The sequence below is a fragment of the Hippoglossus hippoglossus genome, chromosome 21 (assembly GCF_009819705.1).
Source record: "Hippoglossus hippoglossus isolate fHipHip1 chromosome 21, fHipHip1.pri, whole genome shotgun sequence".
In the NCBI taxonomy this organism is placed as follows: domain Eukaryota; kingdom Metazoa; phylum Chordata; class Actinopteri; order Pleuronectiformes; family Pleuronectidae; genus Hippoglossus; species Hippoglossus hippoglossus.
The window spans coordinates 259,360-284,651 of record NC_047171.1 but is presented as its reverse complement, the minus strand read 5'-3'; the positions used below and the strand labels follow the sequence as shown (position 1 = coordinate 284,651).

At 46.2% G+C, this 25,292-nt stretch overlaps 1 protein-coding gene across 1 annotated transcript in view; it reads right to left on the bottom strand.

Annotated features, from left to right (window-relative positions):
* ttn.1 (titin, tandem duplicate 1) overlaps positions 1 to 25,292 on the bottom strand; it is a 136,947-nt gene that overhangs the window by 53,276 nt on the left and 58,379 nt on the right. The window contains exons 95-147 of the mRNA XM_034573345.1: positions 25,082 to 25,233; positions 24,658 to 24,805; positions 24,385 to 24,562; positions 24,108 to 24,229; positions 23,560 to 23,847; positions 23,072 to 23,368; positions 22,795 to 22,981; positions 22,573 to 22,688; positions 22,108 to 22,407; positions 21,686 to 21,985; positions 21,143 to 21,248; positions 20,832 to 21,028; positions 20,380 to 20,688; positions 20,011 to 20,289; positions 19,496 to 19,795; positions 18,872 to 19,174; positions 18,557 to 18,756; positions 18,286 to 18,469; positions 17,752 to 18,054; positions 17,259 to 17,558; positions 17,049 to 17,167; positions 16,742 to 16,919; positions 16,338 to 16,622; positions 15,854 to 16,147; positions 15,461 to 15,760; positions 15,160 to 15,341; positions 14,720 to 14,849; positions 14,410 to 14,600; positions 13,578 to 14,007; positions 13,113 to 13,418; positions 12,537 to 12,718; positions 12,318 to 12,447; positions 12,052 to 12,203; positions 11,819 to 11,966; positions 11,568 to 11,733; positions 11,278 to 11,429; positions 10,671 to 10,967; positions 10,238 to 10,537; positions 9,632 to 9,946; positions 9,402 to 9,550; positions 8,894 to 9,044; positions 8,504 to 8,785; positions 8,108 to 8,410; positions 7,624 to 7,926; positions 6,844 to 7,125; positions 6,398 to 6,585; positions 6,186 to 6,297; positions 5,692 to 5,994; positions 4,964 to 5,272; positions 4,504 to 4,785; positions 4,067 to 4,366; positions 3,136 to 3,429; positions 57 to 3,026 (exon numbers count right to left, since the gene is read on the bottom strand). Of these exons, the coding sequence (XP_034429236.1) occupies positions 57 to 3,026; positions 3,136 to 3,429; positions 4,067 to 4,366; positions 4,504 to 4,785; positions 4,964 to 5,272; positions 5,692 to 5,994; positions 6,186 to 6,297; positions 6,398 to 6,585; positions 6,844 to 7,125; positions 7,624 to 7,926; positions 8,108 to 8,410; positions 8,504 to 8,785; positions 8,894 to 9,044; positions 9,402 to 9,550; positions 9,632 to 9,946; positions 10,238 to 10,537; positions 10,671 to 10,967; positions 11,278 to 11,429; positions 11,568 to 11,733; positions 11,819 to 11,966; positions 12,052 to 12,203; positions 12,318 to 12,447; positions 12,537 to 12,718; positions 13,113 to 13,418; positions 13,578 to 14,007; positions 14,410 to 14,600; positions 14,720 to 14,849; positions 15,160 to 15,341; positions 15,461 to 15,760; positions 15,854 to 16,147; positions 16,338 to 16,622; positions 16,742 to 16,919; positions 17,049 to 17,167; positions 17,259 to 17,558; positions 17,752 to 18,054; positions 18,286 to 18,469; positions 18,557 to 18,756; positions 18,872 to 19,174; positions 19,496 to 19,795; positions 20,011 to 20,289; positions 20,380 to 20,688; positions 20,832 to 21,028; positions 21,143 to 21,248; positions 21,686 to 21,985; positions 22,108 to 22,407; positions 22,573 to 22,688; positions 22,795 to 22,981; positions 23,072 to 23,368; positions 23,560 to 23,847; positions 24,108 to 24,229; positions 24,385 to 24,562; positions 24,658 to 24,805; positions 25,082 to 25,233 (15,054 nt within the window). The remainder of the gene's footprint in view (positions 1 to 56; positions 3,027 to 3,135; positions 3,430 to 4,066; positions 4,367 to 4,503; positions 4,786 to 4,963; positions 5,273 to 5,691; positions 5,995 to 6,185; positions 6,298 to 6,397; positions 6,586 to 6,843; positions 7,126 to 7,623; positions 7,927 to 8,107; positions 8,411 to 8,503; positions 8,786 to 8,893; positions 9,045 to 9,401; positions 9,551 to 9,631; positions 9,947 to 10,237; positions 10,538 to 10,670; positions 10,968 to 11,277; positions 11,430 to 11,567; positions 11,734 to 11,818; positions 11,967 to 12,051; positions 12,204 to 12,317; positions 12,448 to 12,536; positions 12,719 to 13,112; positions 13,419 to 13,577; positions 14,008 to 14,409; positions 14,601 to 14,719; positions 14,850 to 15,159; positions 15,342 to 15,460; positions 15,761 to 15,853; positions 16,148 to 16,337; positions 16,623 to 16,741; positions 16,920 to 17,048; positions 17,168 to 17,258; positions 17,559 to 17,751; positions 18,055 to 18,285; positions 18,470 to 18,556; positions 18,757 to 18,871; positions 19,175 to 19,495; positions 19,796 to 20,010; positions 20,290 to 20,379; positions 20,689 to 20,831; positions 21,029 to 21,142; positions 21,249 to 21,685; positions 21,986 to 22,107; positions 22,408 to 22,572; positions 22,689 to 22,794; positions 22,982 to 23,071; positions 23,369 to 23,559; positions 23,848 to 24,107; positions 24,230 to 24,384; positions 24,563 to 24,657; positions 24,806 to 25,081; positions 25,234 to 25,292) is intronic.

The window sequence follows — 25,292 nt, the reverse complement described above, 5'->3', positions numbered from 1 at the left end:
AACTACATTTACCAACAAATGTTAAAATAATGTCAACATTGTTATTGGTTACATACCAACTGTATCTTTGGCAGTGATGGCACGTGAAGGCTTGCTTGGGCTGCCAATGCCAATTTCATTGACAGCCTTGACTCTGTACTGGTAGTCATGGAGAGGCAGGAGTCCAGCAACTGTGGAACGGGTTCCAGGGAGTGGATCTTTGTTTACAGGAGACCACCTAACGGCATGTTCCTCCCTCTTCTCTAACAGATAACCTGTGATTGGCTTTCCTCCATCTTTCTCTGGCTCTGACCACTGCACAGTCATCTCCTCCTTGGCAATCTTGATGACTTCTGGTGCTTCGGGAGCATCAGGTACACTGAACTGGGTGCCAGCGACAATGGTCTCACTCTGCACTGCAGGACCAGGACCCATTTTATTCTCCGCACGAACTCTGAATATATACACATTACCCTCTATAAGGCGCGTAACTTTAGCTTTATTTGTGATAACAGCGTTGGAGTGGACGGACCAGATTCCCTTCTTGGTCTCACATTTCTCGATGATGTAGTTGTAGATATCACAGCCACCATCATCCTCTGGAATTTCCCAGGCCAGATGGCACCGGTCATTGGTGATACCAGACACCTTGAGATCCCTGATGGGGCCTGGTCTATCCAGTACATTGACCTTGGCTAGAGCAGAGCAGGTTCCTGCACTGTTGGAGGCAGAGACAACATATTTGCCACTGTCAGTGCGCCTGGCATTGGTAAGCAACAGCTTTGAGAAGTCCGCCCCCGTTTCGATCTGAAGCTTGGGGCCCTTCTTAATCTCCTCTGTGTTCTCATCCTTGGTCCATTTGACATCAGGCTGTGGTTTGCCCTTCACTATTGCCTCGATAGGAATGGAGTCTCCTGCCTTGACAATGAGGGTTCCATCAAGTTTGATCTTGATCTCAGGCTCCACAAGCAGTTCCTTAACAAGGACCTCAGGTGTGGTCACCCAGTTGCTCTCCCCTCCCTCATTCTTAGTCTGAACTCTAAACATGTAGATCTGGTTTTCGATACATCTGTCAGCCATGAAGTAAGTCTCCTTAATGGCACCCTTGTGGAGTCTCTCCCACTCCTCAGCCTCCTTTGGTTTCTTCTCAATGTGGTAACCTAGGTTACGGCTACCGCCATCGTAATCTGGCTTCCTCCACTTGAGGAAGCAGAAGGTCTTGCCAATCTCAGAAATATGGAAGTCATTGGGTTCGCCCGGCTTCTCAATCGGATCAACTGCCAGCACTGGTGTCTTGGACTCAGTAGGTGGACCAGCACCGATCTTGTTCTCTGCACTGACACGGAAGAAGTATTCACAGCCCTCAGTGAGAGGAGCCTTTATCAAACGCTTGGTGCAGTCATTGGAGACCACCGTCCAACCTCTCTGGCTTGGCTGACGGCACTCAATAATGTACTGAGTGATCTCAGTGCCTCCGTTGTCCTCAGGGTTCTCCCAGGACACCATGCAGGATTTCTTGGTCACATAAGCCACTTTCAGGTTCAGGCAAGCTCCTGGTGTGTCCAGAACATTGACAATGATTGTGGCCTGTGCCTGTCCACTGCTGTTCTTGGCAACAATTGCGTATTTACCATAGTCTGACCTGACTGCCTCGTTGATTACAAGTTCACACAGAGGGTAATTATTGTTCATTTCAGTGCGTTTATCCCTAGACAAGGCTCTGGCATCCTTGGTCCATGTGATCTCGGGATCTGGTCTGCCCTTCACCCTTGAGATCAAACTGATGATCTGACCTGCCCTGACTGTCAGGGAGTCACGACAGGAAATGTCAACAACAACTTCTGGAGGAACCAGGATGTCCTTTGCCAAGATGGTTTCAGGGAGTTCCCTTGGTTCACTGTCTCCAACTTTGTTGGTGGCCCTGATGCGAATTCTGTACTCCATTCCTTCAATGAGGCCTGGTACTCTGTAGGCACACATCTTGATGAGATCCTTGTTGATTCTGTCCCACTGGGCACTTCCTGACTTCTGAATCTCAACCGCATAACCAAGAATGGGACTGCCACCATCTCTTGTGGGTTTAGTCCAGCAGATTTCAGCATAGGATTTGCTCCAGTCCTTCAGTTTAAGATTGCCAGGTGGGCCAGGTTTGGTGATAGCGCGTGTGGCCTTGATAGGGTCAGAGGTGCGAGAAGGCTCACTGATACCAGCAACGTTCTCAGCAAAAACTCTAAATTCATAGCTGTTGCCTTCAAACAGGCCTGAGACTCTGTATCTGAGGTCCAGCACTGGAGTTTTGTTGACACGGATCCACTTTCCTGTCATTTCTCTGCGTTCAACCACATAGCCGCTGATGGGGCTTCCTCCATCATAGTCGGGCAAGGACCATTCTACTGTCACAGCATTCTCTGTAATATCAGAACACTCTGGCGGGCCTGGTGGACCAGGAGGGTTGAACATGTGCTTAGCAATAGTAGGAGGACTCTCAAGTCCAGCACCAATGCCAATCTTGTTCTCGGCACGGACACGAACAATGTACTCACGACCCTTCTCCAGCCTGGACACCTTAGCCTTGGTACTGGTGCCGCTGGAGCTAACAACAGACCAGGGCTCCCATGGTTTCTTCACATCCTTCTTTTCCACCACATAATTAGTGATGGCTGTGCCACCATCATCCTTAGGCGCCCTCCATTGAATCATCATGTAATCAGGGGTGACCTCCAAGATATTGATGGGTCCCATAGGTGGACCAGGAAGATCCAGGACAGTGACATGCAGGGCAACTGTCTTGCTGCCAGAAGGATTAGAAACATTGAGGATGTACTCTCCAGTGTCTCCTCTCTTGGACTCAGGGATACTTAGGGTGGTGGAGGATCCAGCAGTCTCAATGTGATAGTGGCCTTCTGACACTAACTCTTTGCCATCTGTCATCCATTTGGCAGTGGGAATGGGAATGCCTGTCATTTTGCCTGGAAGGACAATATTGGTGCCAGCTTTGACAACAAGACCCTCAATGAGCTTCACATCAACTTCAATAGTTGGCGGCACTGAAAGAGAACAAACCAGTTAAAATATTAGAATGTTTTTGGGCTTATAAATTAAAACAGGAGCAGCTTTCACATTAAGAAACAACTTCATACAAATCATGTGTCTTACATGTCTTTTCCTGGCAGGTAACAGGGACGCTAGTGTCTGGACGGCTCACACCAATGGCGTTCTGAGCCTTGACCCTAAAGCGGTACGTCTTGCCCTCCACCAGCCCAGTGAGGTGGGCATGGTTGTTGCTCACGGTCTTGAAGGTGACCCAGTCAGTCTGGCCCTCTTCCTGGTGCTCCACAATGAAGCCGGTGATTTCACTTCCACCAGTGCGGTCAGGCCACTCCCATACCAACCACACCTCTGTCTTGTCTGCATCAGTGTGGTGCAGGTTCTTGGGAGGACCAGGAGGATCTGAGAGGTGACCAGGAAAGATCAATTAATCACTGATTATTAGTGGATGTAAATTTTGAACTGGATGAGATGGCACAGAACTATTGACAAATGTTCTCAAACTCAATGAATCACTGCTGATGACATTCATCATCCTAACTGCTCCCATCAGTTCATTTTGTTTTGTTGTTTCAAAGTGAAATAGTCTCAGGGGTACATCTTGAGAGGCTTCGGAGCAACACGCAAGGTTTTCATGAAAAATTTGAAAGCACCTAGGGCACAGTTTATAGGCGCCTTAAATTTCCTGAATGACACCCCAAATTTTGCGCGATACCCATTCTGGCTGTTCCTCACCATATGCTTTATTTTTTTCCTGAATGATTGATTAGAATAGGCCGTAACGCTGTATTATATCTCTGTACAGTCTGGCTTTTTCTCTATCTTTTTTTGTCCTTTGTGATTATTATCTTTTGTGCTGTTGTTTGTATTGTATGTTTTGTTTTGGTCTGTGTGATGAAAGTTAAATAAACACTGTGGATAGCCAATGAGAGTGGGCCCTTCAGAATTCAACAGGATTTGAATTCACACAAAATGGTTCAAAATCTGTATTTTGCAAAGTAAAATAAGACAACATAATGCAGCTCTGCGTTTTACTCACAGAGTGGATCGACAGCCTTGATGGGCTGCCTGGTTACCACATAGTCGCTTCTGCCAAACTGGTTCTCAGCAGACACCCTGAACATGTACTGAATTCCTTCCATCAGGTACAAGGCCATCAGACTCAGCTTCTTATTGCCTGCTGAGACAGGAACCCACTGCTCTGATGCCACGTCCTTCTTCTGTACAACATAGTGGGAGATGACAGCACCACCATTGTCCTCAGGAGCCTTCCATGTCAGGTAGGCAGTCTCGCTGGTCACCTCAGAGATCACAAGGTCTCTGGGAGGAGAAGGTTTATCTGATGGAAACAAAAGTGGGTTAGAGTTTAATTCACAGACGGCATTTTCTGAACTCAGTTAGTTTTAATTTCAGGCATAATTGAATATTGTAAACACAAAGACTGTCAGTCTGTCAGTTGGTGGATGTTTCACTTACTCAACACCAGCACAGCAACAGTTGCTGATTTCTTCCCAGCGGCATTCTCTACAGTGATGGTGTAGTTCCCAGAGTCTGGGCGGACGCATTTGGGAATGAAGACTTTGCTGCCAGTGGTGGCGACAGCGACAGTGATGTGAGTAGGAACATCTCCATCGTTCTTCTTCCAGCTAATGGTGGGTGTCGGTATACCCTTAACGGTGGCGCTTAGGGTGATGTCTGTGCCTAACATTGCCAGATGGTCACGTGCCATGTTAGCATCCAGCAGCAACTCAGGCTCCTCTGTGGACAGAAATGGGAACAAATGTATTAAATCTGGTTGATATATAAAGTAAAATAGGGACACAGATTTCAAACCACATGACATGCGGTGGGTTGGAGTTGTCACAAGTTTGAGGTGAAAACAAAAAGTTATTTGTGCTTCACAAACTGATGCCAAAGTAACAAATAGACCTCTTACCCAGTCTGTCATGGACTTTGATGGACTGTTTGACGTAGGCAGGGTCAGATTTGCCGGCAGCATTGACAGTGAAGATCCTGAAAGAATATTCTTGTCCATCACTTAAACCCGTTACCACATAGTGGAGGTCGGGGCACTGCTCTGGGGTCTCATTGGCCTGAATCCACTCTACGGCGCCCGGCTTCTGGTACTCAACTATGTAGCCAAATATCCTGCCCTTGCCATCATGGCGGGGCATCTGCCACTTCAGGCTGACAGAGTCCTTCGTCTTATCATAGGCCTCGGGGGTCACTGGAGGACTAGGGCACACTGTGAACGGAACATAAATATCATAGATTAAATTTGGTAACATGTTGTTAAGGTTGTAGAAAATAGGGACACATACAATATTTGAAAAGTCATCAAATTTACAGCATTTAAAACATTTTTGTAGTAAAGTATTTCTTTATATAGAATTATTTCAGTTGTTTATTGTTTTATTTAGGTATCTGGATTTGATCTTGTATGTCCTGCAGGTATAAAAACACCTTCACATAAACATGAAGAAACGATAAACCTACTGAACTTTGACAGAAAAAGATAAACACAAAATAAAATTATAAAATTAGAATTAATAAATTTATTTCAATTTACACATTTGTTTATTTCAAGTACATTAACACTCATTCATAATTTAAATATGTGTAATCATCAAAACAATTTCTATCTTTGTCATGAGCCACACTGACCAATAGGATCTTTGGCGAGGATTGGTTTGGAGGGGACGCTGGGGTCTCCAGTTCCCAGCTCGTTCTCAGCCATGACCCTGAACTCATACTCGCAGCCCTCCACAAGGTCCTGGACTCGGTATTGAGTGGCAGGGTACAGTGTGTCTCTCGTGGCTCTGGACCACCTCTTGGCTGCTGGCTCCTTCTTTTCCAGAATGTAGTTGATGATGGGCCTCCCTCCGTCACGAGGGCGGTTCCACAGCACCAGAGCATTGGTGGCATACACCTCCCGAACTGTGGGCATCTCAGGGGCCTCAGGGACTCCTGCAGGGGAGTCACAGGAACAAAAGCAATGTGGTCAGTGAAGAAAGAAGAATTAAAGAAGGATGTAGTCTTTTTAATACATTCAGTAAGTTAGAGTTTACACATGTTTTCACTTTCAGCAATTGATAAATTCTTCCAAAAATATTTATTGAATTCAGAGATTAGCTCTATTATCAGTGAGTAGAACGTACTGAAGAGGTCTTTGGCTCTCATCTCCTCAGAATCCAGTGGGTCACTGATGCCATACAAGTTTTCAGCAGAGATTCTCATGACGTACTCCTTGCCCTCCGTCAGCTTCGGGATCTGAGAGAAACAAACAATAACTTTCACAATAACACTTGACTCCTGAAGATCCAATTTCATAACAGCTGAATAAATTCAACGTTAAACCATCTGGACCCACCTTGCAAACAGTCTTGGTCGTGGCAGATGTCACTGTGGTCCAGGTATCTCGGTTGACGTCTCTCTTCTCGATGATGTAATTGGAGACGTCCACACCACCACTATCCAGAGGAGGCTTCCAGGAGATGATCATGTACTCCCTGTGCACCTCGTCGAACACCACAGGGCCAACAGGAGGGGTAGGACGGTCTGTGGGAATGAAACAAAGAAAGTCTCCAAATAAGGAATCTGTGTTGTGGTCAATTGTTGTCTTACTCATTAGAAGCTTCAACTTGTATCTGCTTCAGCAGCTAACAAAGGGAATGAATGACACAGCTACATGTGGTGTTCCACAGGGATCTATTCTTAGAGCCCTTTTATTTCTTATCTAAATTGATCAGCAATTCACTGAATCTTTATCAATCTATTGTTACAAGTTTGTCTTCACAAGTTTTTTTCCCTACATACCAACAACTGTGATGTTGCAGACTCCCTTCCTGGATCCAGTGCTGTTCTCCACCACCACCATGTATCTGCCACTGTGCTCACGCCGTGCCTTCATCAGGCCCAGTGACATGGTGGTTAGCGTGTTCTTAAACATGACGTGTTGGTCTGCCTTAAGCTCCTTGTCTTCACGATACCAGATGATAGACGGAGAAGGTTTGCCGGTGTAGCGTCCCTGCAGCAGGCAACTCTCTCCTACACGGATAATGATCTTATCACGGAAGTCCAACTCGATGGTCGGTGGCTCTGAAAGAACAGAAAATGAAGACTGAGTCAGATGGAGTTTTTTTTTTCTTTGGGCTTCTGTTTTGATTCAATATTTTGTTATTATTATATAAGTAAGGAAAAAAACATGTTCATTCTGAACTTAAAGTTTATGTCTATTTTTGGACTTTGGATCAATACATTTTTCACAAGAGACAATTGTAAAATTAAATTTAGTTAAGATCTGATCTGCTACAAAATACTTGTGGTGTCCCCTCCAGTTCCTTAGTTACATCAGTAAGCATTGGTTGCAGCTTTATCTTTCAATTAGCTTTAACTTTTAGCTGATAATACAGGCTTGTTTCTTTCAGATAAGAACATGTTCAGTATTATTTCTGAGGAGACCTCAGTCCTTCTAATGCTTCAAATGGAACAGATCGGCAGTATTTTAGTCTCTGTGGGTTGAATATCAAATCAACCAAAGCTAATTGCTGTCAATCAATTAAAGAATATACAAGACGGTTCCTATTAAGTCCTCACCCAGTTCGTCCTTGCACGTGATTGGTTTGGTGCAGAACGATGGTTTACTGGGTCCGACCTCATTGGCGGCGATGACCCTGAATTCGTAGGTATCGCCCTCCCTCAGGCCGTCAAAGATGTATTTTCTCTCCATCAACTTCTCCTTCGTCAGTCTGGTGAACTTGTCTTTGCCAATCATACGGGCCTCCAGGATGTACATGGTGATCTCTGAGCCGCCGTCAAACTTGGGTGCCTTCCAGGTGAGGCTGATCAAGTCCTTGTTCACCTTGGTGACCTCCAGCTCCTCAGGGCGTTCAGGCACACCTGAAAGAAATACATTTTTTTTTTTTTATTTATGAAGAAGGAACTATTTTAGCTATTTGACCGGTTTTGTTATTTTCTGTCGCAATTTTTATTTATCAGCAAACTTTAACTAGATAATAAACTAATATTAGTTATTTAAAAGTTCCTATTTATTGATACTAATCTAATAAAGTAAACTCACTCATGGGTTCCTTGACCACAACCTCAGCTGCAGTCTCCACGAAGCGTCCAATGCCGATGGCATTCTCCGCAGCCACTCTGAAGAAGTAGGCCTTTCCCTGGGTGAGGTTATGAGCCACGGCGTTCTGTCTGCTGGCGGTGTAGGAGAGCGAAGTCCAGGCCTTACGCTCAAACTCACGCTTCTCAATGATGTAGTTACTGATGGGGGAGCCACCATCATTCTCGGGGAAGAACCAGTTGAGCTTGCAGGAATCGATGCTCAGGTTCTCCGCAGTGAAGGGGATGCCAACAGGTCCAGGGACGTCTGAGGGACGACAACCAGGTTTAATAAAAAGAAACAGCATTTCATTGTTTCCATGTCACTAAATATTTAATTCTTATCAAAACTGAAACTCACCCAGAACTTCCACAGTGATATTCTTTGTCTTCTCGCCTCCTGCGTTCTTGGCAGTCAGCGTATAAACGCCCAAGTGTCTCCTGGTGCAGGGTTTGATAACCAGAGATGAGCTGATGGCTGTCGTCTCCACTTTAGCCTCTGGCGGCAGCGCAGCTCCATCTCGACTCCAGTTAACGTCTGGGGACGGCTGGCCAGACACGTAGGCGATGATGCGGATCACACCGCCGGCGTGGACCACCATCCTCTCCTTGACCGAAGCATCCAGGTCGACTTCAGGAGCAACTGAAGGGAAGAAATTCAACATTACAGAACATCCAGTTGTTTCTCTCGTTAATTCATTGAGAGAACAAGGATTTGATTGGTGAAATAAAGTCATGACCCTCAACTCACTGGTTCTGTCATTGACCTCGAGCACCTCCGGGACTTCACCTGGCTCGCCATTACCGGCAGCATTGAAGGCAATTACCCTGAACCTGTACTGACCGCCAGTCTTCAGACCAGTGATCACCAAACGAGTGCCACGAATTTCAGTTTCCTTTGCCTGAAAAACACAAACATTCAGTTTCTTAGGTTGAGATTCTTTCCTTACAACATATTAATCACATTGTTCAAACCTGAGAGAAAATAAATTCATATCAGCATCTTTTGATTTATTGAGAAATGACTGATAATCAATTACTGTTGGTCCACAACAATAAAAACCCATAGCTCTTTGATTTACATGTTCTTCATCTTTTCTGAAGAAGAATCTTTAATCTCAGATGATTTTTGTTTGAAATCAACTTGAAACTAAAGAGATGATTAAAACAGAAACTGTGACTCAGCAGAATTTACCACATGTTGATGAAATTAACTTTTTTTTAAGGCTACAAAACCCAGCTCAGGTGTTTCCGCTCACCTTTACCCAGGCCTCTGTGCCCTCCTCCTTGTACTCCACCCAGTAGCCAAGGATCTTCGAGCCTCCGTCCTTCAAGGGAGGGATCCAGTTCAGGTCCACTGTGCACCTCGTCCAATCAGAAACCTTGGGGGTTGGAGGAGATGGCGGAGCTATGGGAGAGGATGACAGGTGGTTAACATATCACTCTGTGTTAAAAACGTGAACGTTTTTGATTCCAGAATGCAACTTACAGATGGGGTCTCTGGCAAAGATGGGGTCTGTGGGGGGGCTGGCGAGTCCCGGTCCAGCAGCATTGATGGCAGAGACTCTAAACAGGTACTGGGAGCCCTCGATAAGTCCGCTCACCACGAACGACTCGCCCAGGCTCATGGGACGGATGGGGTCGCGGGTAACGCGAGTCCAGCGTTTGCCTGTGGTCTCTTTACGCTCCAGCCAGTAGCCAGTGATGGGGGTACCACCGTCGTCCTCTGGCTCCTCCCAGTTCACCGTCATGGAGTCCATGGTGACGCTGGTGACCGTGGGCTTCTCACACTGACCAGGGGCGGCTGCAGGACAGGAAGTACCAGAGGTTAGAGGATGAAGATATTTGTCTACGGAAACATGACCCTAACAGTTCTGCTACAGTTCTGGTCAGAGTCATGTGACGCATCTTGTCCGACATCATTTCCTGTTTGTTTCTCTACCATCACTTTTAAATAAAGATTAAAATAGATCAAATATACTTCATCACAAGACACTAGAACTCATCATATGACTGTTCTGTGTCAGTAAACTGTTTTATCATCGAATAAACCGACTAAGGTCAGTTTGTGAGAATGTGCGACAGCTCAACTCACTGTAGAGGTTCCGGGCGACCTCGGGCTCACTGTCCAGTGGATCTCCGACGCCATATTTGTTTTGGGCCATGATCCGGAACACGTATTCGTGTCCCTCCATCAGGCTCTCCACCGTCCAGATCCGGTCTTTGGGTTCGTTGGTGACAGGCACCCAGGTGTTCCTGCATGCCACCCGCTTCCAGATGACATAGTTTGTGACCTTGGAGCCTCCGTCGTCCTTTGGCGGCAGCCAGGAGAGCGTGATCCTCTCCGCTCCAATCTCCTCAAACTTAATGGGAGCAGAGGGAGGACCTGGTCGACCTGGAGAACCAACAATAGGTCAGAGACAACACAAACCTGAGGTGACCTATCTCAATGACTCATGGGAGTATAATTCATTATGAATCGGTTCAGTGGATGAAAGTAAAAATCGGTCTGATCTTTTTTTTCATACCGAGCACGTTGAGCCTCATTTCCTTTGACGCCTTGCCGAGGCTGTTGGATGCCACCAGCGTGTACAGGCCGGTGTCGGGGCGTTTGCCCTGCTGGATGAGCAGCGTGCAGCTTTCGTCTGACACAATTTTGTTGATGTGCTCGTCGTACTGAACCTCCACCTTGTCGTCAGACTTGTGGGGTGGAGCTTTGTACCAGGTGAGTGTGGGGAACGGACAGCCGTGGATCTTGGCCACGATGCTGATGTCACTGCCCTGCTCGCTCTCCATGAACTCCTTCAGCTCTATGGACGGAGCGCCTGAGGACGAAGGATGTCAGGTTATGTTTGTAATTTAAATATTTGTTTCTGTTTAAAGTGAAGATCTGTGATGATAAAAGCCTCAATTTACTATAAAGATAAAATAATTCAAATCGAATGAAATTCAACTTAAACTGCGAAAAACTAATATTTATAAACCGATTTCAATTAAAAGGTCATTCCATCACTTTGACTTTACACTTTGAATAGTTGAATCACAAATTTGTGATACAGGTGAAAATATCCCCAAAATATTGGATTCTAGATTTTCCATCATGCACCTCTCAAGTGCCTGTGTTGATGAACTTACAGGTCTGGTCCTGGATGACGATGGGTCCGACGGTGGACGAGGGTCGGCTCGCTCCAGCCTCATTGTGCGCCACCACTCTGAACTCATACTCGTCTCCTTCTGTCAGATCCTCCACCTTGAAGGTGGTGGTGTCCACGTCTCTCCTGTTACACCTGCAGCCAAGTAACAACATCTCTTAAAAACCAGATCTGACTGAAAACAGCTCAACTTCACACCTTTTTTCTGAGTTCACTCAGGTTTATATCATCGTCACAAAACTGAAACCAAATAAATCTGTCAAGCTCAGTTACCTCCTCCACGACTCCTTCTTGGTGCGACTGGCCTCCCAGCAGAGGAGATCGACGCTGTAGTGGGTCACAGGTAAACCACCGTCATTCTTCGGAGCCTTCCAGGTCAGAGTCACTGTGCCCTTCCTCACGTTCTGGATCTTCAGCCTGGTTGGAGGATCAGGTGGATCTGCACACACATGGAAACAGGTGACTTCATGATGAACTGTCTGAAGATTTTCTCTAACGTCATATTAAAGCGAAAGGAAACATACGGATGGGATCTCGGGCTTTGGTACTCTCGATGGTCTCGACAAATTGACTGAAGCCGAAGCGGTTCTCAGCTCGGATGCGGAACAGGTAGTCCTGACCGTCTATCAGGTCTGGAACCACCAGAGACTGAGCAGCACAGGCTGGGTTCACCTGAAACAAGAACACCAGTCTCAGACATTAGCTGTCAATAAGCGCACAGCTCAGAGTTTACTGTACTGCAGGTGTGGAGTCATACCTTGGTCCAGGCTTTGCCCGCCACCGTCTTCTTCTCGATGAAGTAGCTCTTCACTCTGTCACCTCCATCACACTCCGGAGCTTTCCAGGTGAGTCGGCAGGTTCCTCTCGTCACATCACTCACCTTCAGCTCTCTGGGAGGTCCAGGCAGGTCTGTGGATCCATGACACAAGAAAAAAGCAGACTCAGTAGATTCATTTGTTTTAGTGTCACAGTCTTGTGAGCCACGCTGCATTTCACTCTTTGAATCTTCGAATCTTTACATACCGAGCACGTTGACTCTGACTTTCACCACCTTGTGACCAGCCGGACTCTCAGCGTTGATAATGTATCGGCCACTGTGATTCAGTTTGCTCTCTGGGATAATAACCACCGAGGTTGTGTCGGTGGAGTAGATCTGAGGAAAAAGCAGCATGATGTTAGAAAGTTTTATATATAAATTATCTTAAATAACTTTTATGTAATGTATGATTCTCAGAGTCTGACCTCTGAGTCCACGGGTAGCGTGTGTATTTCGTTCTTTTTCTCAGCCTCTGCGGTTCCATCAAAGGTCCAGGTGACTTTGGGAATGGGTCGTCCAGAGATGGTGGCGGGAATCTTGATGGTTGTTCCTGCTCTGCAGTTCATCAGGTCGTTAGCGCTCAGATCCAGAGTCACGGTCGGCTCGACTGCAGAACAAACAGCTTGTTTTAATCCGACGTGATCTGATGTTTATTCACGTGAAGACTAAGTCAATGACGACGTTCAGTGTAAACACAGTATCGTAAAAGTCAGCTCCACCGTCAAGAGTTTAATCTTTCAGCTCAAAGCTTAGTGTGAATTTGTCTTATAATGTTTTTACAAAGTGAATCAGAACCAGATGACGGGTTTGTGTTTAAGATCATCAGCATAAAAGTTTGGTTTGAGAGTAACTATTGTTTATGTACAGATAAAATATCAGTGACACATTAACTGAATATTAATATAACATATATATATACAGTATATATATATATATATATATATATATAAAAATAATATTAACACGGTCAGTTCCCGCAGTGTGAACCGTGTGACTCTTACTCAGGATGTCCTGAACCAGGATGTCAGCCATCCTCGCGGGCTCGGAGTTGCCGGCGGAGTTCACAGCATAAATACGGAACTTGCACTTTTTGCCCTCCTTCAGGTCGGGGACGGTGATTTCTGTGGATGGGTGCAGCTTGTCGGCGGGGTTCACCCTCCTCCAATCAGGAGAGCCCTCCTCGTGGACCTCGATGATGTAACCCTTGATGGGGCTGCCACCATCTTTGTCTGGCGGAGTCCAGCTGAGAGTGATGCTGCTCTTGGTCTTGTCTTTAACCTCGGGGGTTCCAGGTGAGCTGGGAGGGTCTAAGAAAAGGGTCAAAGGTCAGATAACTAACTGTCAATCACATGATCCAATTCATGAATAACTTTATAATGCCTGAGAACATGTGACTGTCGCTGCGCAGCAGATCAACGAAGCTACAGACATAAAACTGTTGTTGGTGTATGAATGTGAACGCTCACTGCACGGATCAATGGTGAAGCGGCACTCTGTGGCCTCGCTGAGTGGTCCGACTCCGGCAGCGTTGCAGGCTGCGATCTTGAACTGGTACTCGGTTCCTTCAATGAGTCTGAGCACAGTGTACTGAAGACCCTTCACTGCTGGTTTGGTGACGGGAGCTCGGTTGACACGACCCCAGTATACGGCGCCACGCTCCCTCTTCTCCAGCCAGTACCCCTGGATGGTAGAGCCACCGTTGTCCAGAGGAGGGTCCCAGGTCACAGTCATGGTGGTCGCTGTGGCGGCAATGATTTTGGGGTTACGTGGTGGTCCCGGGAGGCCAAAGGGATCCCTCAGCTGGACTTTCTCTGAGTCACAGCCGTCACTGACGCCGTACTTGTTCACTGCCTTGATCCTGAACTGGTAGGCACCGTTCAGGTCCAGTTTGTAAACCTGAGGAGCAAAACATGATGATTGTGATGAAAGATTATCAAAATGTTACAATTTCACTGATACATTTTTGGTAAAGCTTGATTTTATAGTTTTTTTTAATTCATATTATTTATTTTGATTTTATTTATAACAATTTAATAATAACTGTACAGATACTAAGAACGTGGAAAGAAGAGACAATATTACGAGACAAAGGTTTGAGTTTTAAAACTAATTATACTAATATTTATTTGTTATTAATTAAAACTTGTTCATATGAAAAAGTTAAATCTAAGAATGAAAACATGAACGCTTAATATTCACTTTAATGTTGTCCCTGTTTCTTTTTCACTGTTTAAATGAATATTCATGTTTGACTGTTGTTGAACGAGTGATGTCGTGGATGAGAGCAGAGAGTCTCACCCCGTATCTCCTGTCAATCAGGTTTATGGTGAGAACATCAAAGTCAGACTTCTTCTTGCTGGCGTCTCTGCGCTCCAAGATGTAGTTTGTGATCTCGCTGCCACCGTTGTCCTCTGGGGCGTCCCAGGTCAGGTAGCACGAGTCCGCTTTGATGTCCGAGACCACGATGTTCTTTGGAGGAAGAGGTCGGTCTGAAAACGCAGGTTTGGGTTAATGTGATGTTTAAAACGACTCTCAGACATTAAAATTTTCATCCCACAATGATGCAGATTAAAGTTCCTCATGTGAACTGGTGCTTTTTTGCTCTTACCAAGGATCTCGACTCTGATGACTTGCTGAGCTTTGCCGAAGCAGTTTTCAGCTACCAGCTTGTAGTTGCCCTTGTCCTGCCTGATGGTTTCTGGGATGGCAATCTTTGTTGTCAGAGTTGTTTTGTTGACCTGAAGATTTAAAAAATGGCATTTGTCATTTGCTTCTCAAACAGACCTGATAGCAGCTGAGCAAATAATAATTACATAAACATTACTGATTGTTTAACTCTTCCCTTAAGTTTGTTCTATGGCTGATTATTGGTGATCAGTGAAGGTAAAGGGATCATCCTCTGGGGAGCTGTGACTCAGCAGTCATGTCATTGTCTGAAGGGTTTGTGGTGAAATTGTCTCTCAGCTGACGTCAGTGATTTGAGTCATAAAACAAACTGCTGGACTCTGAACTAAAACTAAAATCCAGATGTGAAGAATTGCTTCTCACCTCCTCAGTTTCCATTGTCATCTTCTCGCCTTCCGGCTTCTCAATCACCACGTCATCCTTCATCCATTGGAAGGTTGGTAGAGGAAGTCCCTTCACCTCAGCTGGGATGTCGATGGCGGAACCTTTCTTCACGATGATTGAGTTGCTCTTGAAGAACTTCAGGATCGTAATCACAGGAGCGACTGTGGACAACAAGTATTTGTTCAATTTGATCTTTTGTGCCAAAACTCTAATTTTCTGTTTCTCTGTAAAAACTAATTTTAACATTTTAACATGAGGATTTTAAGAGGAAGCTTCCTACTTTCATCATCCTGGATCTTCGCGGCGATTGGTTTGGATGGATCTCCGTCCCCAACGTCATTCACGGCTTTGACACGGAACTGGTATTCCTGGTTCTCTGACAGGCTCTCAATGGTTCCGCAGCACTCTGTGAAGATCTTGCAGTTGGCCACTTCAAACTCTGTTCCATCGGACCTCATCTTCTCCACATAGTACCCTCTGATGGGGCTGCCGCCGTCAGTGCGAGGTGGCTCCCAGGCCAGAGTAATGGTGCTATTACTTCTGTCGGTGTAGTGCAGCTTTTCTGGGGCAGACGGAGTTCCTGAAACAGTTTCAGAGAGTTTGGTCAAACTGGACAATCCTTTCAACAGGTCACCAGTATTCTGTCACACAACAGTCTGTAAAAATTCTTCACCTTTAGCATCCTCAGCCAGGATTGGTCCCAGGTCAGCAGGAGCTCCATCACCATACTTGTTCCTTGCGATGACCCTGAAGTCGTATTCCTCACCGGCCAACAGGCCCTGGACATCACACTTACAGGAAGCTATCTCAATGGGTTGGCGGAAAAGTTTCATCTTGGCATCTTTCCTCAGCACCTCATAGCCGACAATGTCGCTGCCACCGTTGTCCAAGGGGTCGGACCAGGTGAGGGTGATGTTCTTTTTGGTTACAGTTACCGCCTTCAGGTCGACCACAGGTCCAGGTACATCTACAGAAACACGGAGAGTTTTAGAGTTCCTCTAATATGATGAAGTGTTACCTGGTTAGTTCATTTCAGTTGATTCTTACGTGACTAAAATAAACATCAGACTGTTTGGAGGTCGTATGATCAGCGTTCAGTGTATTTCACAGGTATGAACAGATGAATAAATGCTGGTGTGTGTTTCTGTGACACTGACCCATGACGTCTACTCTGGTCTCAGCCGTCTTGGTTCCACTGCTGTTGGTACCAGAGATCTGGTACTTTCCGTGATCTGCCCTGACGGTCTTCTTGAGGAACAAAGTGCTGTTCTTGCCCTCTGTCTCCACAATCATCCTCCCTTTGTCAATTTCGCCCTCGTCCTTGGCCCACTTGACGTCTGGCTGGGGTCGACCAATCACCACAGCCGGAAGCCTTAGAGACTCGCCCGCCTTGATGAAGACGCCGTTCTTCACAGAGTCATCAAAGTCGACAGCGGGAGGTTCTGCAAGACACAGGCAGCGACAGGTATAAAAAACCCTAAACATTCTTCTTTTCTTAAAACCTTAAACCAATTCCACCTGAATGACCACCTCCTATTTCGTTATTATTTCCCATTCTCACCTTGAGGCTCAATGACGGTGACAGGTTCGGTAACGCCGGGAGCTCCAGGACCAGCGTCGTTGACGGCGATGACTCTGATGTAATAATCTGCTCCCTCGGTCAGGCCTGTCACTGTGTACGTCAGCTCTTTACACCTGAACTCTGTGCTGCGACTCCAGTCCTTCTCTCCTGCCAAAACCTGGGACCAGAAAGGTTAAAGTCAGATGTTGACATCAAACCCTGAAGATTTATTTTTCTCCATACGACACTGAAGAGATCAACGCTTTCTGCAAATGTGAGCTGAGAATTGTGACTAAAGTTTCTGCACCTTTTCCAAGTGGTAGCCTAGGATGTCTCCTCCGCCGTTGTACAGCGGCGGCTTCCACGCCACCATGACGGAATTCTTCCCGGTGTCTACGATCCATGGCGTCGGGGGACCAGGAGGCACTGAGGGGGAGCAGAGACATTAACTGAGCGTACGTCACATGATAACAAAAATATTCTTCCTTTCTTCAAACGTTGCATGATAAAAACGTACGGATGGCGTCCATGGTGAGGGTACGTTCTGTGGGCTCACTGAAGGGCCCTGGGCCGGCCAGGTTCTCGGCACACACTCTGAAGATGTAGGTGAGTCCCTCCATCAGGCCGCTGACCTTCACCTCCAGAGAGTTGAGGAGGGCGCGGTTCACTCTGGTCCAGTGTTTGCTGTTCACCTCCTTCCTCTCGATCCAGTAGCCCAGGATTGGGCTGCCATTGTCCTTCGGCTCGTGCCAGGATATGTGGGCGGAGCTCGCCCTCACCTCGTGGACTCGTGGCGTGTTGGGAGCGTCCGGAGCATCTGAGGGGGAGGACACAATGTGAGGGGGTGGGGGATTGAAAAAGACACATTTTTCTTGTGACTTTTAGAAATTGAATTTTTTAAAACATACAAATATTTTTTTCTTTTATCAAAAGCTGCTGGATTCTAGTAAAAAATAAAAAAGATCATATATATTTGATGTGAGCTTTCTGATTTTGTTGTTTTTACTTACTGAACTGGTTCTTGGCGACCAGCGGCTCAGAGATGCACGGCGGTCCGCAGCCATACTTGTTCTCAGCAGTGACTCTGAAGATGTACTCTTTTCCTTCGATGAGTTTGGTGATGAGGCAGCTGGTTCCCTTCAGCGTGGAGGTGACGGTGATCCAGTCGCTCTGATCGTTCTTGTTGTCCCTCTTCTCCAGCATGTAGTTCAGGATCTCGCTACCACCGTCATCTTCAGGCGCCTCCCAGTTACAGATGACTGACGTGTTTCTGATGTCATCGAAGGTGAAGTTTATCGGAGCGCCGGGTTTGTCTGCATCAGGTCAACATAAATAAAGTTTAGATTCTGATCTTCCTGTGGATTTATTTTGAGTTTCAATTCGATTCGATTTTTACAAAACGCCATTCAGTATATATATTTATATATATACTGTAAAAGCCACTTGTTCCTGTTAAAGATTCAAATATTTTAAAATAAGAGACTCATCTGTATGAAAATAATATTATATTTTATAATATATAAATAAATAAACTTCAGTCTTACCGAGGACGTTGACAATGCAGGTTGCCGTGGCGACGCCATGAACGTTCTCCACCTTTATGGTGTAGTTTCCGTGGTCGACTCTGACAGCATCGCGGATCATCAGTGCAGACTGACCCTTCTTGGTCTGATCCAGACCCAGACGCTCACGCAGTGGAGACACAAACACCTGCTCTGGTTCTGGAACCTGAAGGGACCAAAGTCCAAATTTTAAAATCTTAAATCTTAAATACATTGTGACTCTTGTGACTTACGTCCCGGTAACGACTCTGACCTTGGCCTTGGTCTTCTTCTTCTTCTTCACCACAGGAACAATCGTTTTGGTTGGCTCTTTGGTGACGTCCTCGTCGTTCCTCATCCAGGTGACTTTAGGATAAGGGGACCCGGAGATGAAGGCGTCGATACGGATCTCCTCGTTCTTCTTGATGCACAAACCTGACTGTACACGGGCGTGGAGGGTGACCTTTGGTTTTTCTGAAAATAAAATAAGAGTTTAAAATTAAAATAATAAATAATAAATAAATAAATAATGTTTGGAGCTAAAAACCCTTTTTGATTTCATTAATAAAACGCTTGTAGTTTCTCGTACCGACGGGATCTGCGGCCTTGATGAGCTGCGAGCTGCGTGACGGCTCGCTGACTCCAGCGGCGTTCTCGGCTCGGACCCTGAACTGATACTCCATATCCTCCTTCAGGTCTGTCACCACGTAGGTCAAACTGGGGACCAGGCTTGGGGTGACTCTCTCGTAGCGGTCGCCATCCTTCTCCATCTTCTCCACGATGTAGCCCTGGATGGGACAGCCGCCGTCATAGTCCGGAGCCTTCCACGTGACGCTGATGGACTTGGACGTTGGGTCATGAGCCTCCACCTGGATGGGCGGATCTGGTTTCTCTGTGGAGTCGACATTAGACAGAAAATAAATATCTGAACTAATCTACTACAATCACACTTTATAAAGGTTCAATTATTTTGTGTAATTTTTAATTTGTTTGATTTTTAATTTCTGAAAACGCATCTCTCGTGTGACGACACGAGAGATGTCATATTGTCAAATCAGCACTTTGCATTGATTTGACAATAAGACACTGATGTTTTGAAAAGTATTAGTTGATTATAATTAGACAAGAGTCTTGTGGTTGGGTAAAATTGTACTTGAGCTAAAAGCTAATATCAGGATGCTAACATGGTCTTGCGTTATTGATCTAAACTTACGTTTGATTTCCTCGGTGATGACTGGGTTGCGTAGCTCCAGATATTCTCCAGCTCCGACCTTGTTGACCGCCTTCACTCTGAAGTAGTACTCACAGTTGATGAACAGGTCTTTGATTGAGCACGTCAGGACGTTCTCTCCTGACATCACAGGCATATACGTCTTCTTGGAGGCTTCACGGCGCTCCAGGCTAAAGCTGATTATGGGCGTGCCACCATCATCCTCTGGGGCTTCCCAGCTGATCTTGCAGGAGTTCTTAGTGGCGTTGCTGGACGTGATGTCTTTACACTTACCGGGGAGTCCTGCGATTCAGGAGACAAGTTAAAGGATGAATCGTCAATGATGAACACATTTTTACAAACTTGAATTCAGTTCAACAACTGATCTGAAAACCTGAAAAAGACTGGACAAGTGTGTGGACTTTTTTTATTAGTTAATTATTAACTATACAAGCTCAAGACACGTGAAGAGATGTGTGTCATAGTTTTGCAGCACTTTCATAATTAGGACAACTTACCGATGACTTTGACATTGGCGGTTCCGGTTGCAGTTCCAAGACTGTTCTCTAGCGTGATGGCATAAGCACCGGCATCAGCACGTGTGCACTTGAGCAGCTCCAGGTGAGCGCTGTTCATCTCTACTGTCATGGAGAGACGGTCGTCGGCCTTACACTCCACCGTGTCCTTCTGCCACATCATCTTGGGGGTTGGGATCGCCCTGTAGGAGATGTTCAGGTGCAGCTTCTCACCCTCAACCACAACCACATCCTGTGCCTCTAAATCCATAGTTGGAGCACCTTGAGATGAGGGGACAGGATTATTGTTCAAGGTTCATTTTCAGAGTTCCATTTTTCCATTTCAATAAACCGAGAAGTGCGGATACTTACAGTCTGGATCTTTGGTAGAGACCTTGTCGGAGATCTCAGATGGATCACTAGTACCAACAGAGTTGATGGCACGAACTCTGATGACGTACTTCTTCTCGGGTTTGATTCCATCGTCAATCCTGAACTTGAGCTCTTTGATGGGTCTGTTGTTGACTCGGAGCCACTTCAGCTCCGGACGAGCCTCCGCCACCTCCACATGGTAGCCAGTAATCGGGCAGCCGCCATCTTTGGTAGGAGGCTTCCAGGTGACATTGATGTGCTCCCTGCTGGCGTCAGGGACAGCGACTTCAAGAGGAGGAGACGGGGCACCTGGAGAGATAAAACGTCCGTTCACACATCTGACATGTTTTCTGTTAAATACTGATACTGGACAAGTGATTTGACCTATCAACAATCAAAAGAAAATTACTTTCAACTAAAATCTGTTTAGTCAAGGACAATAAATCTCTTACTGGTTGGATCCTCGATGGTGAGAACTTCGGTGGGTTCGCTCGGATCTCCGACTCCGGCCTCGTTCTCTGCTCTGACCTGGAACTGAACCTCCGACCCTTCGTCTACATCCGTCACCTTGAACTGAGTCTGTTTGTCTGGAGTCTTGCAGCATTTCAACCAACGAGTTCCCAACTTCTCTTTCTTCTCAATCACGTACCTGAAAAACAAACGGGGAAGAGGGTTTACAGGTGCTGGTTCGTGGCCTCTTCTTTAGTTCTGTTCTTCCTCAGTGTCTCATGTGAATGTGGTTTGACAGAGGTTTGAGTCTTACTTGGTTATAGGTCGTCCACCGTTGCTCTTGGGAGCTTCCCATTTCAGCTCCACGTGTCTCTTGGTGACCTCCACCACCGTCAGAGCATAAGGAGGTCCAGGAGTGGCTGCAGAGAACATGACAAACATTAATATTCTTCTCAGAACATTCTGACTTTGGGATCAGGATTATTTAAGGTAAAATGTATTAAGGTTTGATGAGTCATAGATGAGTTGTGTTCCTGTGAATAAAACAACTTTGTATGAACAATAAAAACTGCAAACTCAAGCTAAACTCTTTGTTCACGTTAAGGTGGCGTCAAAACATGTCTCCATCATATTTATTGTTATGTTTGGTTCCAGGTTTCTGTTCACAACAACAGGAACATGTGGGGAACATTCAGACGAGGGGTGGAGCCTGTAGAGCAGCAGGAGGCCGGACAAAGACCTGAAGGAAAGGTTCCAGAAAATGTCCAGAGACACAGACTCGGACATTTGTGTTCTCTGTTCATCATGTCTGAAAGCATCTTGAGAAACAAAAACACTGACACATAACTGAACTTACTGAAAGTGTCTTTGGCGAGCACGGCGTCCTCCAGTTCATAGAATTCACTTGTCCCTATGGCATTCTCAGCCGCGACGCGGAACACGTACAGTGATCCTTCGTTGAGAGGACTCACGGTGTACTTGAGCTCCTTGACAGTGGTGTCGACCGCCTGCCAAGCCTTCCGCCTCACGTCCCTCTTCTCTACCACATAGTTGGTGATGGGTGAGCCTCCATCACTGCTGGGAGCCTGCCACTTCAGGTCGGCGTTGATCTTGGTGATGTTAGTCACCTCCAGCCACTGAGGAGCTGAGGGAGGATCTGTCGAACAGAAAACAACCAGTGTTGAGTCTTTAAACTTTAATCAGTGATCCTACAACCTAAACCTTAAAGTCCAGGATAAAACCCTGACAGCTTCACAGACGGCGATGTTCTGAACTTACAGAGTCTCTCCTTGCAGACCACCGGGTCGCTGGCCTCGCTTGGTTCGCTCTCGCCGGCCTTGTTGACAGCCTTTACTCTGAAGGAGTACTCCTGCTTTTCCATCAGACCCTGCAGCTGGTGCTCGGTCTGAGGAACGTCCTCTGCGATCCGGATCCACTCCTCACTTCCAGTCTTCTGGAACTCGATGATATAGCCTTCAATCTTGGCTCCACCATCATGCTCCGGCCGGGTCCACGCCAGCAGGGCCGAGGTCTTGGCGATGTCTCTGATGACAGGTTTACCAGGAGCCCATGGTGGATCTGAAGAAGAGCGTGATTTTATAATCAAACAGTTCCCAGTCCTGTTACTAATGATCCAACGACTCCCTCCCAATCCTATTAATCTCATGATCTCCAGTTTAGTTTCATTTTCTAAATTTTAAACTTCAGTTTTAGCAGAGTAAGTGTGAGGGAGATGTGACGAACCAATGGGATCTTTGATGAGGACAGGGTCGGTCTCCACACTAGGATTTCCAGGTCCAGCCAGATTCTCAGCCAGAACACGGAAGCGGTACTTCTTCTTGGTGGGGAGTCCCTTCACCCTGTAGTCGTACATGTCACAAAAATACATTCAGCAATGTTTCTTCGCAAATAAAGATGTTTCACCTCCTCTTCATCATGACTCATTTTGTGACCGCTATCATTTACCTGAAGGTTGTGTCTTTGATGGGCAGTTTGTTGCATCTGATCCACTTGTCGCTCTCAGGATCGAACTTCTCGATCCAGTATCCGGTGATGGGACTACCGCCATCCTCATCAGGCTCAAACCAGGTCAGAGTCACGGCGTCCTTAGCGACGTCAGAGGGTGTGACTCTGGTTGGAGGACCAGGAGGATCTGAACCGGTAGGGAAATAATCATATTTGTCATTGGTTCTTTACATTTTATTGATGATTTTTATCAATGAGTTAGATAACAGAAACTTACCGAAGGAATACTTTGCAATGATTGGCACATGCTCTGCAGGAGCACCGATTCCATACTGGTTCTCAGCGCTGACCCTGAAGATGTACTCCTTCATGGCTGTGAGCTTACAGGCTTTGAACGTGGTGTGTTTTATGGTGGCCGACAGCTTCACCCACTCCTCTTTGTCCATCTGACGACTCTCCACGATGTAGTTGGTGATGGCCGAGCCACCGTCATCTCTGGGAGGGTTCCAGGCCATGAGGCACGACTCGTTGGTGATCTCAGAGATATCGAAGGCTGCAGGAGGTCCAGGTTTATCTAAAGAGAAACAGACAAAAGGTCCAGGTTAGTGACGCCTCTGTTTCAGAGGCAGAAACTTCTTGTGAAGTTGTTCGAGCTCAAACTTTTAATTTGTTTAGAGTTCTTTTCTTCAGAACAATGGTTGCGTTTCACTTCTCTGCATGAGATAAAACAAAGTTCAGAGAATAAATAATGATATGAGTCTGCACCAAGGATGTTGACGTCAATGGTGGCGGTGGCGCGTCCACACGTGTTGACAGCCTCGATGATGTAGGTGGCGGTGTCTCCTCTTGTTGTGTCCGCGATGGAGAGTTTGGAGTGTCCTGGCTGCGTGTCAATGGCGATGCGGTTGTCGGCTCTCAGGACATGGTCGGCCTTGGTCCACTTCACGCGGGGATCGGGTTTTCCTTTGACATCAGCGGGAAGCTCGATCTTGGTCCCGGCTCTCGTGGTCAAACCAGCGAGCAACTTCACGTCCAGCTGGATCTCTGGGGGTTCTGTTGGAGACATTAAAGAAAAGAATCCATTATTTCTATTGGTTACTGAAACTCATCACTTTTACTCCTGATCTTATATTTTTTTATTCCATCACTGCTCAGGATCCATTAACCTCCAGATTCTGCTTCATTAACACCTGATCCTGATTCTGTGACCCCTCGTCATCTTTTAGTTTGACAAGAAGCTTCCTTCCTGTTTGTCTCTGATGGAATCAGCTGAAGAAAGATGAAGAATAATAAAGACGCTCCAGACCACCCACCTCTAGCGTCCACAGCCTGGATCTCATCTGTCGCTCTGCAGGGACGACTGGCGCCAAGTTTGTTAAACGCTTGCACTCTGTAGGCGTACCACTGACCCTCAATCAGACCGGTGACCTGGAACCTGAGAGAACACAACTACACTTATACACAAATAAACACATAATAACATTTCTACACAACTTCTACACAAATATACACACAACACTTACACACAACTTATGAACAAATATAAACACAACAACACTAATTCACAAAACCATGTATTCAAAGACGTACTTGAGCTCAGGGATGGGGTCACCGCACGGTTCCCACTTATCGGTTCCACGCTGACACTTGTCAACAACATAACCTTTGATGTGGGCACCGCCATCGTACTTCGGAGGCTCCCAGGACAGGAAGATGCTCTTGCCGCTCTTGTCACGCCACTTCAGGTTCTCAGGAGGGTCAGGAACAGCTGCGAAAACAAAAACATGATGTTTACGAGATTCTTTATAAGAAAAACGGAATGAAAATGTCAGATCTCATGGAGATACATGAAGAACGACTCACTGGCAGGAGAAGAGATGTTAACGGGCTCGTCGATGTACGCCGGTTCACCGGCGCCGCACTTGTTACAGGCGATGACACTGAACAGATACTCCTTCCCTTCAATCACGTCTGTCACCGTGTGCTCTAGGTCCAGGACGCCAGTCGCCACCTGGAAAAAAACACATTTTTTAATAACAAAAATATTTTAACGATGAAGTTTGACCGTGACGTGGAAAGTGTGACATCATCACAGAGAGAAACTGTGACATCATCAAGTGTGAGTGGGAATTGTTGGTTTCGCTGCAGGTCTCGACCTCACTCTGTAAAGAGCCTTGAGATAATGTATATTATGATTCTGCACTGTACAAATAAAATTGAACTGAAATGACATCATCACAGAGAGAAACGCTCTGTATGACATCATCACTGAGCTAAAGTGACGTACCTTGGCCCAGGTCTTGCGAGACACTTCTCTCTTCTCGATCTGATAGTGGGTAACAGGACTTCCTCCGTCATGCTCCGGCGCCTCCCACATCAGGTGGACGTGGTGACGTGTCACCTCAGCCACCTTGAAGTCCTTAGGAGCACTGGGGCATGCTGGGAAAAAAGGTGAAGAAGAAATCATTTTGTTTGATTGAATAAAAACTCAAAGAGGA